Below are 16,322 nucleotides of genomic sequence, written 5' to 3'. Positions count from 1 at the left end.
TAACCACCTCCCGTCCGCCGAACTCTCAGAAATGGGCGGACGGGAGTCTTCTGGATGCGGCGTCTTTAAATGGGAAACCGCCAGAATTTGAAACAGCCAGCGATGGCCGTTTACATAGAAGCATAAAGACGCCTGATCGCTTGTATGATGCATGTCTCTGTGCGCCCCCCCCCCTCCTTACCTCTTCTCGTGGTCGCCGTCCCCGCGATCCCGTGCGTCCGATCCGGGAGGGGGCGATGAAGCTCCGTGCCGTGAGAATGGAGGGAGTTCAGTACACGATCTCCCTCAGCGCTCCCCCCGGTCTCCGAATGCAGGAAGTGATGTTTACTACAGAAACCGGAGAGAAGGTGGTAAAGCACATCTGTGCTTCATCAGCTTTTCTGGGGGTCCCTAGGTGACATTATGGGTCTTAGAGACCCCTGATGTCCCCATAAAGAGGACCTGTCACTGTAATTTGATATAACATAGGGGGATTCTTATCCCCCTATGTGATACCAATAAAGTTAAGTGTAAAAAAAATAGTTGGTCGAAAAATAAAATGTACACACACACCCACCCCCACATATGCGTAAAAATGCATTAAGTGCGCCTACGTGCAAAAACGACTATTGCGCCAATTATGCAGCACTTGTTACATATTGCCGCAAACGTCGCAGTGAAGGCAATAATTTTAGGGCCAACAATCACTGATAACACTGAACTGATGAGCGGTAAAAAATCTTTTAAAGCATCGCCTATGGTCAATTTTGGGTGTGGTAGTTTTTTTTTTGCAATTTCGCAGGTGTGCATAATTTTAAAGCTTCACACGTTTGGTGTCTATTTACCCGACGTGAGCCCGTCTTTTATATTTTGCCAAAAAAAAAAAATCGGGTAATAATAAATGTTTCCTAACATATTGTTAAATAGTAAAAAATAAAACCCCCCAGTAGTGATTAAATACCACCAAAAGAAAGCTCTATCTGTCCCTAAAAAATGGTATAAAATTCATTTCAGTACAGCGTTGCATGACGGAATAAATGTCAGTCAAAGCACTGCAGCGCTGAATATTGGAAAATGGCCTGGCCAGGAAGGGGGTGTAAACACCTCGGTCAGCAAGTGGTTAAAGACGTCAGGCAAAACTTTTATTAACCCCCGCAGTGGGGCTACCCCCGCATCACAAGGGTTAATTGCTCATTTTGGTTTAGGGAGGAAAATTTAGAAAAATGTAAATGAAAAAAGTTATGCTCGCCCGATCCTCTGAGCTGACTTGCTCTTAGACCGGTCCCTGGAGCCTCTCTCCTCCTCCGCTGCAGTCATCATCCGAGTCATCACGTTCTATACACAGTGTATAGGATGTGAGAAGGGACATACCATCGCTGCAGCGTCGGAAGAGACAGACTGGTGTGAGCGCTGTGACAACCAGCTGGCTCCGAGGTTCAGGTGAGTATAACTTTGTTCTTTTTCTGCCTAGACCAAAACGAGCAGTTAACCCTTTTGCACTGCGGTGATAGCCCCACTGCAAGGGTTAATAAATGTTTTGCCTAGAGTTCTTGTTTAAATTTTGGCTTCCGATTTCAGCTATTGGAAATCATTTCTTCCTAGGCTGGATTAAACAAACCATTAAGCACATATGCTTTATCTCTGAAGATGTTGTTTAACCACAGACATCACGCACAGCAGCAGACATGAACATCTCACGTATTGTCCACATCCAAATGGTTCAGTAGCACGGAGCTCTCACCATCACAGAAGACTAAAGTAATGGACACAAATCGCCATTCAAATCCAAAACCCCCAGAAAATGGAAAAGCGTATAGACAATACTTTGAGAGCCTATTTTTAGCGCCGTATCCAGCAGGCGCTGTGTGTACATATTTGCCGTAGAGGAAACATCCTATTCATGGCTGCAGGACAAAACCCAAGCTGAATAGCACCGTGCATAGAAGTCTTGTATGAATTCTATAAAAGGGAATGCTAGAGACAATCTGTCCTATTATGATCAAAACAAAGTCATCGCTAAAATACACTGAACAATCATTTCTCCAGAGCCGGGCTCCCTCAAAACCAAGACAGCGGCCACTTTTAGAAAAACACACAGCCGGCATGGCATTGTGGCCGGGAGTTCCGTTCCACTAAGACAAACACTGAAGATAAATACGGTGCTGAATGAGGATGCACACTTCTCTACTTCTAGGAATCCTGCGCCCACAATGCAATCTACGACTGATCAGTAAAAACAACAAACACAACACAGGGATGTTCTTCTAATGAACTTCTGATACCAACATCCTTGGCACATAGTGAAAGCTGAAAACATGCGGTCAGGTATCAAAGCAGAAAGTCCTGGGCACTGTACGTGAGTGTGCGGCTACTGGGTGCTGGTATTGATCTACGGCAGTACTGCATTTCTGTATTGGGATTCTGAGCACTCTCCCTACAAACACAAACATTTCCACCTCGGAAGCCACATTTCAGAAGCTCCCCTCTAGATGTTTATGTGTTCCCATTCATGCAACATAGCTAAAAATATACATTTCTTACCTTTCTGGTTGTTTCTTTGGAGCCGGATTGCACACAGCACTCTGTAGGCAGCGTCTTCTCTTCAGAATAACTTGCTAAACAATACACTTTTTTTTTTGCTTGCAGTACCACCCATCCCCTTGATAGCTTAAAGCACATCTCTGGGCCAAAAAAAAGAAATTCTCTTGCAGTAGGGTTACCCTTAGGGTGTCATTCTTGTCTAGGGGCTGGAGTACAGTAGACTTAGCTGAGCCCAGCTCAGCACTGGATTCTTCTGCCCCCCCCCCCAACTCCGGCTGGTGGATTGTCCCTTGGTGTCCTCACATCTAAAAGGTGCCCATACACTTTACAACCTTTGCAAGACTTTAGTCTTGCGAGGGTTGTAAAGTAATTTTTACAAAAACGTACTTACACTTTGCGATTATCCTACGATCGCGGGATTTCCCGCGATTCTCGTACAGTGTACGGGCACCTTTATGCAGGTCTATGGAACCTGCATGAGATGTGATCAGGTCATGGACCATTAGACCACTGGAGCCCAGGGGAGAAGAGGCTGTGGGGACTGGTCTAGCAGCCCTGAGGGAGTTGGCGGGAGCGGGGATCAGGTAAGTAAGTCTGCTTTACGCCACTCCCCTAGACAAAAATAAACACATAACCCTTGCATTGCTGGAGTGGCCCCACTGCAAGGCTATGTTTTTTTAATTGCCTGGAGATTGGCTTTAACCCAGTGGAAGTAAGGGTAAAATAAGACAAAAAAGCTGAGGAGGGGTAGGTTAACTAGAACAGAAGAGAGCAGAATCTGAAGTAGTTGCCCATAGTAACCAATCAGCGCCTCTCTTCAGTTTAGTTTTGAAAATGAGAGCAGTTGATTGGTTACTATGGACAACTGCTCCAGTTTTGCTAAAATCCCCTCTTTGTATGTCTCTTCCGTCATAAATGCTTCTTCCTGCCTGTCAGCATTTGTGTGCACTGGTGTGCACATGCGCATCTCGGTGCACAAGCTTGGCAAGGTCCTGTGACAAAATGAACTAACTGCTGTGCGCACGCATGGGAGTTAAAAGACCAAGACGCTGGTAGAGGAGAAGAGTGCTGCTCACATCGCAGCGCTGGAGAGGATTGCATGCAAGGTAAGTCGCCCCTAATGTGCCCATATGCTGTGCATACTACATGTTATGGGAGACACCTTCTGGGGACCCACTAGAAGCATGTTCATGTTGGTGGTTTACTACCGCTTTAAGGGACAGACATATATCTCTGATAATAGAATCAGACACAATGGTACAGAAAGGGTTGAATATTAAATTATCAAACTTGTTTCAATAATGAATCCAGATCAAACACGTATTTCTTTACATTTTTGCCCAAGCACTAACAATTATCATTTCCCCCCCGAATAGCTGGCTCCAACTCTCTCAGCTCAGCTTCCCTGAACTTCCTGCCCTGTACAAACGTTCACAAGAGACAGAGCAGACGCCAGCAACTATTCATCTACTAGCTTGGAGAAGTGAGGAGGGGGAGCAGAGAATCAGATTGCCTTGCTGTATCTGTGGAGACACACACGGCTTACTAGCACACACAATGATGGCTCCATGGGACCCTGCAAGGGAAAGGAGCAACCCTAAAACAGGATATCAGTGCCAGTGCTCAGGGGACCAGCTGAGTCTGCAGGAAACTAACAGGGTTATTCATTAAAGGGTGAAGAGTTTGGAGAAGTGAACAATGTAGGACAACATTACTTAAAGGAAAACTATGCAGTGAGTGAAAATCACTCATCCTCATAGTTCAAGCCGACCTGTGACAATGAAACGGTCACAGGTCGGCTCAATAGATCGGGACGTGAGAGAACACATACCATCGCTCACTTCTCGATCATCTCCCTGCAGAGAGCGCTGACTGTCACTCACAGCTCTCTGCAGGGATTCCCCCCTCCCCGCTCCGATTCCCCAGCACTGACTGGCGGAACGGACGGGGGAGGGGGCGGGTACAGCTGGCTCTGCCTCTAGGCAGAACCAGCTGTCATTCACGCAGCTGGGTGGATCTCGACAGTAATGTTGGGATCCATCCCGGCTGCGCCGATCTCAGTGATATACTGAGCTTAAGGTGAAGGGAGGACGCTAGTATATGTCCTCCCGTGACCCTTAAGAGAACTATGGGGAAAAACAAACACTTACCCCATAGTTCTCTTTTAACTGGAAAGTGAGCTGAATGGGAGGAATTTTCCAGTTCAGCTATGTTGTCCTAGATTGTTCAATCCTGCCTTCTCCAAACTCTTCACCCTTTTGTGAATAACCCTGTAAAACTTTAAAACATCACAGAGCGGCGTCCATTGTAAGTGATTTAATCAGCTTTTGACTTTAATATCACTTTAATGATGGCAGACGTGACTCCACAGCCTTCTCCTACAGAAAGGAAGAGTCACGACCGGGTTTTTCAAAGATTTTTCAACAAATAAAAATGTAAGCAGCAATGTGTTTGCATTACGTGAATGAGAACATGTAAGAAATCTAAAGTCGGCATTATCCCAAAGTGGTGCTACACGTTCCCATCCCATATAAACAATGTCATCTATGCGCCAGAGCACACAGCAATCTGAGGAGGGGGGTGGATGGGAATCGGTCCCTTTCCTATGTTCATTTCTCCCAAATGTCCGTGTTGCGGGTGGGATGGAGCAGGGTTTGTTTTTATTTTCCTTCCATCTCTGCTTGCACAAAATGCACAGTAGGAGTGCACTGACCTTTGGATGCCACCGACATTACTGTACATGGGAAAATGGTGCCGGGAACATCCTAATAAGGAAAGGATCTCCACCTTCCCGGTTTTATGACATTTCTAAACCTTGACCCAGACAGCCCACATCTCCAGCAATGAACAGGTTAAAGCATAATAAAAGGAACCACTGCGCTGCAGCATTTCCTCCCCACCCGGATTAGTATAAACACTAGCAGAAGGAAGACAAGGCATGTGGGCTGACATGGGGGGCGCTTTCCTAAACACCATCAATTGCAAGCTTTGCAGGACAGGGGACTTGGCGCACACCAAACAAGCGGGACGCTGATTGACTTTCATATTCATTCTGTACACGCATTTAGTCATTACACTGCCTGAAATATAAAATGACTTGATGATTAGATTCCATTGGCTGCAATACAACAACTTAAAGCCGGGTTACCCTTTTCCTGAGATTGTCCAATCACAAAGCTGTTCCTGAGAAGAAGAAGCAGCATTCCATCCAAGGGAGGGCAGGGAAGCGATCCATAAAGCTTTATTTACCCTTTACTAGATTCAGTGAACAGCCAATAATAATAAATCAGGATTCTGGCCACAGCACTGCAGCCCATTCAACACAACACTGCTCAGCAGCAATGCACATCAATAGGTGAGGTACCCCAGCATGACACTCCTTGGGGAGCCCCCTGTCAGCTGATGGGGCTCGCACACACACATAGATCCCACTTCCAGGTGGACAAGTTTCCCCTGCCATGGCACTTGTATACAGTAGTAGGCTCCCCGGTACACGCTGCACACAAAGTTTCCATTGACCTAGTTTGCAAACAGTCTTACCTGGCCGGCTGCCCCGCTCCCCCCTTTGTCCCCGGTGCCTGTGCTCAGCGTCTTCCTTCCTCTTTCTCCATATTCCACCTGCTGCCCCCGCCCGACCAACCCAACCTGCTGTGACTGCAAGCCAGGCCACGCCTACTGCCCCGCCGTGCCTTCCACAGGGAACCCCCCTGGCTACTGGGACAAAGGCCGCGCAACCTAGCTTGTTTGTCAGGCGTCTGGGCGGGGCTAAGGCTTGGAAGCGGCTTTGTTAGCATGGCAACCTGTGGCAGCAGATAGGCGTTAAGGTGGCGCGAGTGGATATCGCCACCAGCTGGTCGCTCGCAGCATTACACCCTCCGGATTTTCTTCAAGGGTTTGACGAAGGAAATCTTCAGCAATCGATGAATAGCTGCATATCGATTGGGCGAACCTGAAGCCAGGCGGCTTCTGTGCAGGATTCTCTGTGCAGTATAGAAGTGGTCATGGGGCGTGTACGTGTGCCTCAAGTATACAGACACAGGGGACTGCTATCTTATCTGCAAATTATACTGAGAAGTGTCTGGGGGAGAGAAGTGGTTGAAGTCAAAAGGCACTTGAAGTGTTGTCTGAGAGACCAATCTGTTCTATTGGTAGTCCAATGTGTACTTTCATGGAGGGCTAGGACTAATGTTGTGAAAGCAGAATTACATTTCCACTTATTCCAAGATAGGCACACCCCCCAACCAACCACAAGATGGCACACCTCTGACCAACCGCAAGATGGGCACCCCCCCGACCAAACGCAAGATGGCCCACCCCCGACTAACCTCAAGATGGCTCACCCCCGACTAACCTCAAGATGGCTCACCCCCGACTAACCTCAAGATGGGCACACCCCCAACGAACTGCAAGATGACACACCCCCGACCAACCGCAAGATGGCACACCCCCGACAACCGCAAGATGGGCAACCCCCCCCAACGTAACCCCAACTTGGGCACACCTCCATCCTAACCCCAAAATGGGCACACCCCCACCCAAATCCAAGATAGGCACACCCCCAAACTAACTCCAAGATAGGCATTTCCCCACCCAAACCCAAGATAGGCATATCCCAACCTAACTCCAAGATGGACACACGCCAACCTAATCTCAAGATGGGCACACCCCTGACCAGAGCTGTAGCTAGCTCATTTTGCGCGCAAGGCAAGAACAGAAAATTGTGCCCCTCAACAGACGTGTTATGTCACCTGATGCCGCACACGCACAGCGTCATGTGACGTCATGCGCCCCCGCCTCCAGGAATGCGCTGGAGGCCAAATCCAAAATAGCATAAAAATGTGTTTTGTTTGACGAAACTAATGAAAACATTTTTAGTTTCCGTTCATTTCGTCTGAAACACATTTTTAGTCTTTGCACATAATAATAATATGTGTGCATGAGTGTGTGTGGGTTGTTTTTTATTTATTATTATTATTTCTTTTTACTGTTGGGGGGCTTTGGGGAAATATTGGGGGTGAAAACAGAGCCCTAACATTTCCCTTTTGAAATAGAAAAAGAGATTGAGGACACAGAGTCCTCTGCCCATACAGGTGGGGGAGAGCAGCGGGGATCAGAGGAGAAGCTGGAGCCTGTGCCGCTCCTCTTCTCCCTACCGAGCTGTGGCTGTGTTGGCCACCTGGTGCCCCTGTTGCCAATGGTGCCCAGCGCTTGCCATGGCAACAGGGACAAGGGGGTGCAGCCTGGCCGACCCTGGCTATGCACCCTCTCGGCTGCGCCTGAGGCGAGTGGCTCACTCGCTCCATGGTAGCTACAGCCCTGCCCCTGACCTTCAATTCATTGTTTAACCATGTTCTGTAAGAATACCTTTTTTTCCAGAGTCATGTGACATCCCACAACGCTCTTCTACCTGGGCTGTACTCTATGCTGAACATAGCAATGTAAACGCCATTGATTGCCGCATTTTGCTGTAAGCCAAGGACAAGAAATGAGGGAAACAGGATGGTCACAAAGACCTTAGGTCCCCATAGAGAGTTTTGCCAATGCTACTTCTCCCTCTGATCCCTAGCTCTAGCTCAGGGGTTGGCAAGTCAGGCACCGCAGCTGTTGTGGAACTACAAGTCCCATGAGGCATTGCAGGACTGACGGTTACAGGCATGACTCCCAGAGGCATGCTGAGATTTGTAGTTAAAGCAGCTTGGGGGTGAAGTTGCACACCCCTGTTCTAGCTTGCAATCAACTTTAATAAACAGTATAGGGAGCAGAGTGTAGTCACCGGAATTTGCTGTGCTGAACCCTAACATTTCATTTCAGCCTTTTGGTCTGTTACATTTTGAAGCATTGTGTTATAGTCTGGTTGATCCTGCCAGAAGTCCAGTGATCTTGCAAGTTCCTGTTAACTCTACAGTGTTATCTCATGCAGTCTTGTTGACAACTTTTTCAATAATCGATTATAATCGATTATGTCGATTAGTTGTTGCAGCCCTATTTATCAGCCCTGACCAGTTTACCTTTGTGAACTACAGAACCCCCCATGTAATGAAGATTAAAAGAAAGAGTGCTGTTCTGTAATTCTAACCCTCTTCCTGTCCTCGGGTGACAACACCCCTCCAACATACAGTACAGTAAGTGGGCATTGTGACCCTGAGAATGGAACTTTGTTCCACCAGGTCAAAATAAAAGGGAAAAAGTTCAAAGAACACTAATGCAGCCACCATATACAAGGGCTGGTACATATTTGGGGTTATATACACTTTAACCCAGTACAAAATGGCTGCCTACTGGTTGCTGTGTAGTACATGTTGGGATTTCTGATGGACTTTCATACTGAACAAGCCCACAAGACATGATATCACAACCTTTATGCCTGCGGGTGTTAGCAGATGATTGATTTGGGGACAATAGACATTCCCTATCATGGATCTCTTTATCAGATTTATATTGTTTGCCCCAAGATAAGATGTACTGGTGGTGTCTGACTGTGAATCCCCTATGCTCACCCCCAAACTAAAGCTGCCCATTGAGGTAGTGAGAAGAGGTCAGGATAGGTCAGGATAGCCTTCCAACCTGCTTGATCAACTACCGAACCCAAAGGATGAGTGGCCATCTTGGGGAAAACTACAGACAGGAGATTGTGATTTTGCAGTAACATGGGATCTTGGTGCCGGTGTGCTGGAGACATCTGTATTGTTGTTCTGTTGTGAGCAGCGCCATCCGCAGTCATTACCGGCACCCGTTACTTTTGGCATATCTGGTAAGAACTGCGGCAAGGTATATGGGTACTGCTTTGTACACTTATCTACAGAATGCATATCTGGGGACCTGTGGCATACTGGCAAGTTGTGATTAACTCAAATGTCGTTTATTTACAAAATACATGCATAGTGTATACTTTACAAACAAATTGCCGTGAAGCGCTATAGTGTTCGGGTTTGGCCTGAAGAAAAGGTGGCAACCCTATTGTCACTTGATGCAGTTGTATCAGAGCTGTCATCTAGTACAGGCCTCAAAATTTCCACTCGTCCCCCCAGCTGCCATAGGCTGGGAGGAAGCCTGCAGAGTTACTATTGGACAGACAGAAACTAATGCAGTGCGGGACATGAAAATAAAGTTTTGTGTCGGTAGATGGAGGAGCTCTGTACCGCCCCCCCTTCCCCACGACCACCACCAGGAGAAAGAAGAAGGCACCTGAATACCACCTAAATGAACTGTAAGTCCCTTTTCTTTCTTCCTTATACTGCTGACCTCTGCAACGTGCGTTGCAGCGCTGACCTCTGCAACGTACATTACAGTGCTGGTGTGTTTAGGGGCGGAGTTAGGGCTAGGGAAGGGTAGGGATTAGGTGGGGCAACTGGTGGCGAGTAACTCTTAAGGCCTGGCTAGTAGCTCAGGACGTGAAATTTTGAGCCCTGATCTAGTACATATGGGAACCCGAGCCTGCATGTTCATGGAAAGCATCTGAGCATCCTTAAGACCCCGTTCACATTGAGCGATTTATCGCGCGGTAATTCCCGCGATATCGCGGCAAATTACCGCGCGATATCGCGCTCCAATGCAATCCAATGGGGCAAAGGGTCCTGCTGTAGCGGGTCGTGTGTCGCTACAGCAGGACCCTTTTTTGAGCGGATTTAGCCGCGATTCAAGCTTGCTCAATGCAAGCTTGAACGCGACATCGCGCTGCAAATCTCGCGATGTCGCACAATATGCAAATCGCGCGACAAACGCACGATTTGCATATCGCGCAGTGGGAACGGGGCTTTACTGTTTATTTGTAACCCTCAAACCCCCCTCAGCTATAGTTAGTGAGGCTCAGAGCTGGTCATTGCTATCAAATATAGGCTGGACATATGCTACACAGAGGGGGCAGGATTTTATTAGGCACTTCAGCAAATATTACCACATTATATTTCAGTTAATTGATGATGAACAACACATAAGTGTTTCTGAAAGACCTTGAGCTGTAACTGAGAAATTCTTTGGCAATCACTTTGGCAAGTAGTCTAAGTATTTCCCCATTCATCTGAATACTAAAAGGATGTGATCTTTATATTTAGCATGTAAAGATACACCATACATTACCTGTGATAGTTGCAGTAGTGGGTCAGGTACTTTCTACCACTGATTTTAGTACCTACAATTTCAGAAGACACTGGAACGCTTCCCCCTCTTTATTACGATCAGTGTCCGTTTCTCTTCATTACATTCATTTCTTTTTCCCTATTACACACAGTGCTTCCCCCTCTTTATTACAATCAGTGTCCCATTCCTCTTTATTACATTCATTTCTTTTTCCCTATTACACACAGTGCTTCACCCCTCTCTGTTACAGTCAGTGGCTCATTCCTCTTTATTACATTCAGTTCTTTTTCCCTATTACATACAGTGCCTCACCCCTCTCTGTTACAGTCAGTGCCCCATTCCTCTTTATTACATTCAGTTCTTTTTCCCTGTTACACACAGTGCTTCACCCCACTTCATTACAATCAGTGCCCGTTCCTCTTTATTACATTCATTTCTTTTTCCCTATTACACACGGTGCTTCACCACTCTCTGTTACAGTCAGTGCCTCATTCCTCTTTATTACATTCAGTTCTTTTTCCCTATTACATACAGTGCCTCACCCCTCTCTGTTACAGTCAGTGCCTCATTCCTCTTTATTACATTCAGTTCTTTTTCCCTATTACATACAGTGCCTCACCCCTCTCTGTTACAGTCAGTGCCTCATTCCTCTTTATTACATTCAGTTCTTTTTCCCTATTACATACAGTGCCTCACCCCTCTCTGTTACAGTCAGTGCCCCATTCCTCTTTATTACATTCAGTTCTTTTTCCCTGTTACACACAGTGCTTCACCCCACTTCATTACAATCAGTGCCCGTTCCTCTTTATTACATTCATTTCTTTTTCCCTATTACACACGGTGCTTCACCACTCTACATTCAGTTCTTTTTCCCTATTACATACAGTGCTTCACCCCTCTCTGTTACAGTCAGTGCCCCATTCCTCTTTATTACATTCAGTTCTTTTTCCCTGTTACACACAGTGCTTCACCCCACTTCATTACAATCAGTGCCCGTTCCTCTTTATTACATTCATTTCTTTTTCCCTATTACACACGGTGCTTCACCACTCTCTGTTACAGTCAGTGCCTCATTCCTCTTTATTACATTCAGTTCTTTTTCCCTATTACATACAGTGCCTCACCCCTCTCTGTTACAGTCAGTGCCCCATTCCTCTTTATTACATTCAGTTCTTTTTCCCTATTACATACAGTGCCTCACCCCTCTCTGTTACAGTCAGTGCCTCATTCCTCTTTATTACATTCAGTTATTTTTCCCTATTACATACAGTGCTTCATCCCTCTCTGCTACAGTCAGTGCCTCATTCCTCTTTATTACATTCATTTATTTTTCCCTATTACACACGGTGCTTCACCACTCTCTGTTACAGTCAGTGCCTCATTCCTCTTTATTACATTCAGATCTCAGGTGGGTTATGTGGCCATCAGGTGGGCTGTGTGCCTCTCAGGTGGGCTTTGTGCCTCTCAGGTGGGCTGTGACCCATCTCAGGTGGGCTGTGAACCCTCTCAGGTGGGCTATGTGGCGATCAGGTGGGCTGAGCGGCTCTCAGGTGCCTGAGCGGCTCTCAGGTGGGCTGTGCGGCTCTCAGGTAGGCTATGCACCTCTCAGGTGGGTTATGCAGCTCTCAGGTGGGTATGCGACTCTCAGATGGGCTGTGTGCCTCTCAGGTGGGCTATGTGGTGATCAGGTGGGCTGTGCGGCTCTCAGGTGGGCTGTGCGGCTCTCAGGTAGGTTGTGCACCTCTCAGGTGTACTGTGTGCACTCTCAGGTAGGCTATGCAGCTCTCAGGTGGCTATGTGACTGTCAGGTGGGTATGCGACTCTCAGATGGGCTGTGCTCCTCTCAGGTGGGCTATGCGACTCTCAGGTGAGCTGTGGGCTGCACATGGAAGAGCTTTAACCCCTTCACGACTGACTACATACAGTGTACGTCGCTAGAATTGGGGCTGTTTAAACAGACTCCCGGCGGCGACTCTGTTTAAACTTGTAAAGCTGACTGTCAGTTTCCCAGTAGAAGCGATTCTGGTGACTCAGCTGTCGCCAGATCGCTTCTGTGGCCCAGTGAAGGCCCCCCCCGCCCAACCCCCCCGCCGTGCTTCCAGGGCTCCGTTGCCCCTCCTACGTGCCCGGGACCGGCTTCTCTGGTGTCGGCGGGGAGCTGGGAAGGAGATGGACGAACCTCCATTCGTCGATCCCCTCCCCATTCTATGGGACCGGGAGCGATGCAGATTGCATCACTTCCGGTCCCATTGCTGTCAGTGCTGGGCTCCTGAAGCCCAGCTATAAGCTATTGAAGTGAGATATGCACTTCAATAGCTTATTTGGAATACAAAGGAGACACTAGGGGTCTTTTGGACCCCCAGCATTACCTTAAAGAGTACCTGTCACCACCATCTGATATCAAATGGGGGGCTTGTAAGCCCCCCTATGTGATAGCAATCAAAGTAAAATAAATAACAAATAAATAATTAAAATGAAATAAAATAAATCAAAAAATAATAAAAATTAAATTCCCCCGCGAGCACGTGCGTCGCCACGTAAACATGCGTCGGGTGCGCCTGCGTATGAAAGCAGCGAACGCGCTACACATGTTGGGTATCGCCGCGCACGCCGGAGTGAGAGCAATAATTCTAGGGCATCTCTAAATTGATGACCTGTGGGGGCTTTGAAAGCGTCGTCTATGGATGTTTTGGGGTACTGACGTTTGTCGCCATTTCACGGATGCACACTATTTTTAACCTGGGCATGTAACCTCATCTTTTATATTTTAGTTAAAAAAAATGGGTATTTTATTGTGTTTTGGGGCATTTAAAGGAGAACTATGAGGTGAGTGCTTTTCACTCATCCTCATAGTTCTAGCCGACCTGTGACAATGAGACTGTCACAGGTCGGCTCAGTAGATCGGGAGGTGAGCGAACACATACTGGCGTTCGCTCACTTCTCGATCCTGTCACGGCTCCCTGCCGTGACAGGGGAGGGACTGGATTCCCCCCTCCCTGCTCCGATCCTCCAGCGCTGACTGGCGGAACAGACGGGGAGGGGCGGGTACAGCTGGCTCTGCCTCTAGATAGGCAGAGCCAGCTGTCACTCACGCAGCGGTGCGTATCCAGACATAATTGTCGGGATCCGCTTCAGTTGCCGCGTCTCAGTATACCTCGAGCTGTAGCTCACGGTATACTGCGGTGTCTCATTATACCGCAAGCTGCAGCTCGCGGTATACTGAGCTTAGGGTGACGGGAGGACGCTAGTCTGTGTCCTCCCGTTACCCTAAGTAGAACTATGGGGAAAAGCCCTAACCCCATAGTTCTCCTTTAAGTACATATTTCACTATATTGTGGAGTTTGATCAGGAGTTGGGCTAATATCGTGCAACATAAAAATTTGCAACTGCCAGCATTTTATTCTATAGGGTCTTGGCTTTGAGAAAATATATAATGTTTGGGGGTTTTAAGTAATTTCCAGGCCTAAAATGTGGAATATAACATAGGTGCAAAAAATGAAGAAGAAAAAAAAAGGCCTCAGTCATGAAAGGGTTAAACAGTAAAAGAGCAAAATGTTTCCCAGCACACTCACCAGCCAGCATGCATGACATGTGACCAAGCACATCATCTCATAGGAGGAAAATGCCTTTCCCTGAGATATCATGAAAATAAAGAGGAGATTTCCCAGCAATGCCCTGCTGATCACAAGGCAATCCCAGTGTGCATTGCTTTGACAAAATGAAATAATTTGCACTTTCAAAGCAGGAAGTGAATGCCCTGCAAGTGTTAAAGTATTTCACAATCACAGCATTTTACACCCGACATGTCTATGTTATTATTAATCATCATACATAGAGGGATGCATTTATGAATGTAAAGGTCCGCTTTAAGTAAATCAATCCTAGTATGACTATTGTTTAGTGTATTTTTTAGAGTATAGGTAGCATAAGAGTAAGCTATGTTAGACAAAGAGAGGCAAATTTCACAAGAGCAATCTTTTTCCCAAGCATTTTTATCTTATATGGCAGGGTGTAAAATGTGTAGGTTGATGAAGCATTTACATCAACAACATAAACACCCATATGCAAACTAGTTATAGCAACCAGCATACTTGTAATACTTTCCACGGGAGCTGTTTTACATGAGCCCCTGCTGCTGTCATAACATTCAGACATTTCAGCAGGACCCTTCCTCAAGTGTGTAGGTTTGTAAAAGCTTCTGCACTAGTGTTACAATTTTGTGTCAGGGAAACCAAGAAACCAGACAGAAACTTAAAGAGCAGGTTTAAAAATAAAAGGAGTTTATTGGAAACAACAAAAAGCATAAATGCCAAAAAGAATGGAGAAAGTCTGGGACGTCGTCAGTGCCAAACCAGAGGTCAGATGCCACAGTGGGTAGTCAGCCGAACAAGGTCAGGGAACACTGAGAGCAGAATGAACGGAAGCAAATCTCATAGTCATCAACCAGGAGATCAGCCAGCCAGAGCAAGGGTCATACACAGAGAACAGGAACAACAGCAGAGCACTTGGTAGATCTGAACACACAAAAGGGCGGAGACTGAATGGACAAGCTGAAGGTTAAATAGTGAACTGTTGTTTGCATCATCACTTTGAGACAGGAATTTGCCAGAAGTTTCGCCCGCCAGTAGTTGCAGAATGATGATGTTGACGGGTTTGGTCATAAGAGGGCACCAAAGAGGAACAAACAGTCTCAAACACACTACAAACAAACCATGCTGCAAGCAAATGGATAAGGAAGGGTAGGAAACCCTGACACAAAGCTCTTTATCTGTTATACTGTATATGTTAAAGCCTGACTCTGGGCTAATTGTTTGTTTTTAAGAAAAGGTCCACTAAGAGTACTGGCTACAAAACTAACCTTCCCTCTGCCGCTGAAAGTTATTGTTTTCCAACACTAGATATCCTCAGTCTTTCAGGGTGAATGAAGCCCATCATCATTCAATCTATATGAATAAGAACATACTGGAGAAGATAAGAAGAGGATCCCGCCACATGTCACATGACCGACATAAAGACACCTGGAGTAAGTAAATTTTTATTGTTCACCTTGAAAGAGGCAGAGCTAATGGTATTCCAACGCACTGCTTTATTCACCATATAGGTATATGCATGGCCTGCCACCAACTAAGATCTGAAGGCAGCTTTAGTGGTGCCATGATTGCTAATGATTTGGTATTTTTATGTGATGTCCATGCTGTCTGTTGCTCAGATGTTTCTGTTTACAAAAATACAGATGAGATATATCCATTAATTTATGGTGTTCGCTGGTTCTAATCATATTACAAATTGTGCAGTTTATAAATGTGCTTTATGATTGTTGGAGTTTCCCCACCAAGGTTGTCAAAGAGACATTTGACTTTCGTGGTGGTGGTGCCTTTGAATACAGCAGACCTTCCATTTTCATGAAAGGTCCCCTATGAAGTACAAAACTAGGGCTGCAACAACTAATCGACATAATCGATTATAATCGATTATTGAAAAAGTTGTCAACTTTTTCAATAATCGATTAATCGGCTTCCGATCAGTTGGCCCTGTTCATGGCTTCCCACATGCTGCACGTCGCACCTCCTCCCCACCTCACACTCGCCGCTGCCAGGCCCGCCCGCATCCACGCTCTACACGCTGCACCTCCTCCCCGCATCACCCTCACTACCCGCCCACATCCACCATCGGCACAGGGACGCGGGGAGATGTAGTAAGGAGGAGCAGGTGTGGGGGATGACAGC

General features: G+C 46.6%; 1 protein-coding gene across 1 annotated transcript in view; it reads left to right on the top strand.

The window, feature by feature from the left end:
* The first annotated feature begins 236 nt into the window (after window positions 1–236).
* The window catches only part of TMEM211 (transmembrane protein 211), a 27,315-nt gene continuing 11,229 nt past the window's right edge, over window positions 237–16,322 (top strand). Inside the window, exon 1 of the mRNA XM_018560472.1 lies at window positions 237–350. Within this exon, the coding sequence (XP_018415974.1) occupies window positions 237–350 (114 nt within the window). The remainder of the gene's footprint in view (window positions 351–16,322) is intronic.

This window comes from Nanorana parkeri, unplaced genomic scaffold (genome assembly GCF_000935625.1).
Source record: "Nanorana parkeri isolate BGI_ZX_2015 unplaced genomic scaffold, ASM93562v1 scaffold18, whole genome shotgun sequence".
Classification (NCBI taxonomy): domain Eukaryota; kingdom Metazoa; phylum Chordata; class Amphibia; order Anura; family Dicroglossidae; genus Nanorana; species Nanorana parkeri.
Note: the sequence above shows the minus strand (reverse complement) of the source record. Positions and strands in the feature narration are given on the sequence as shown.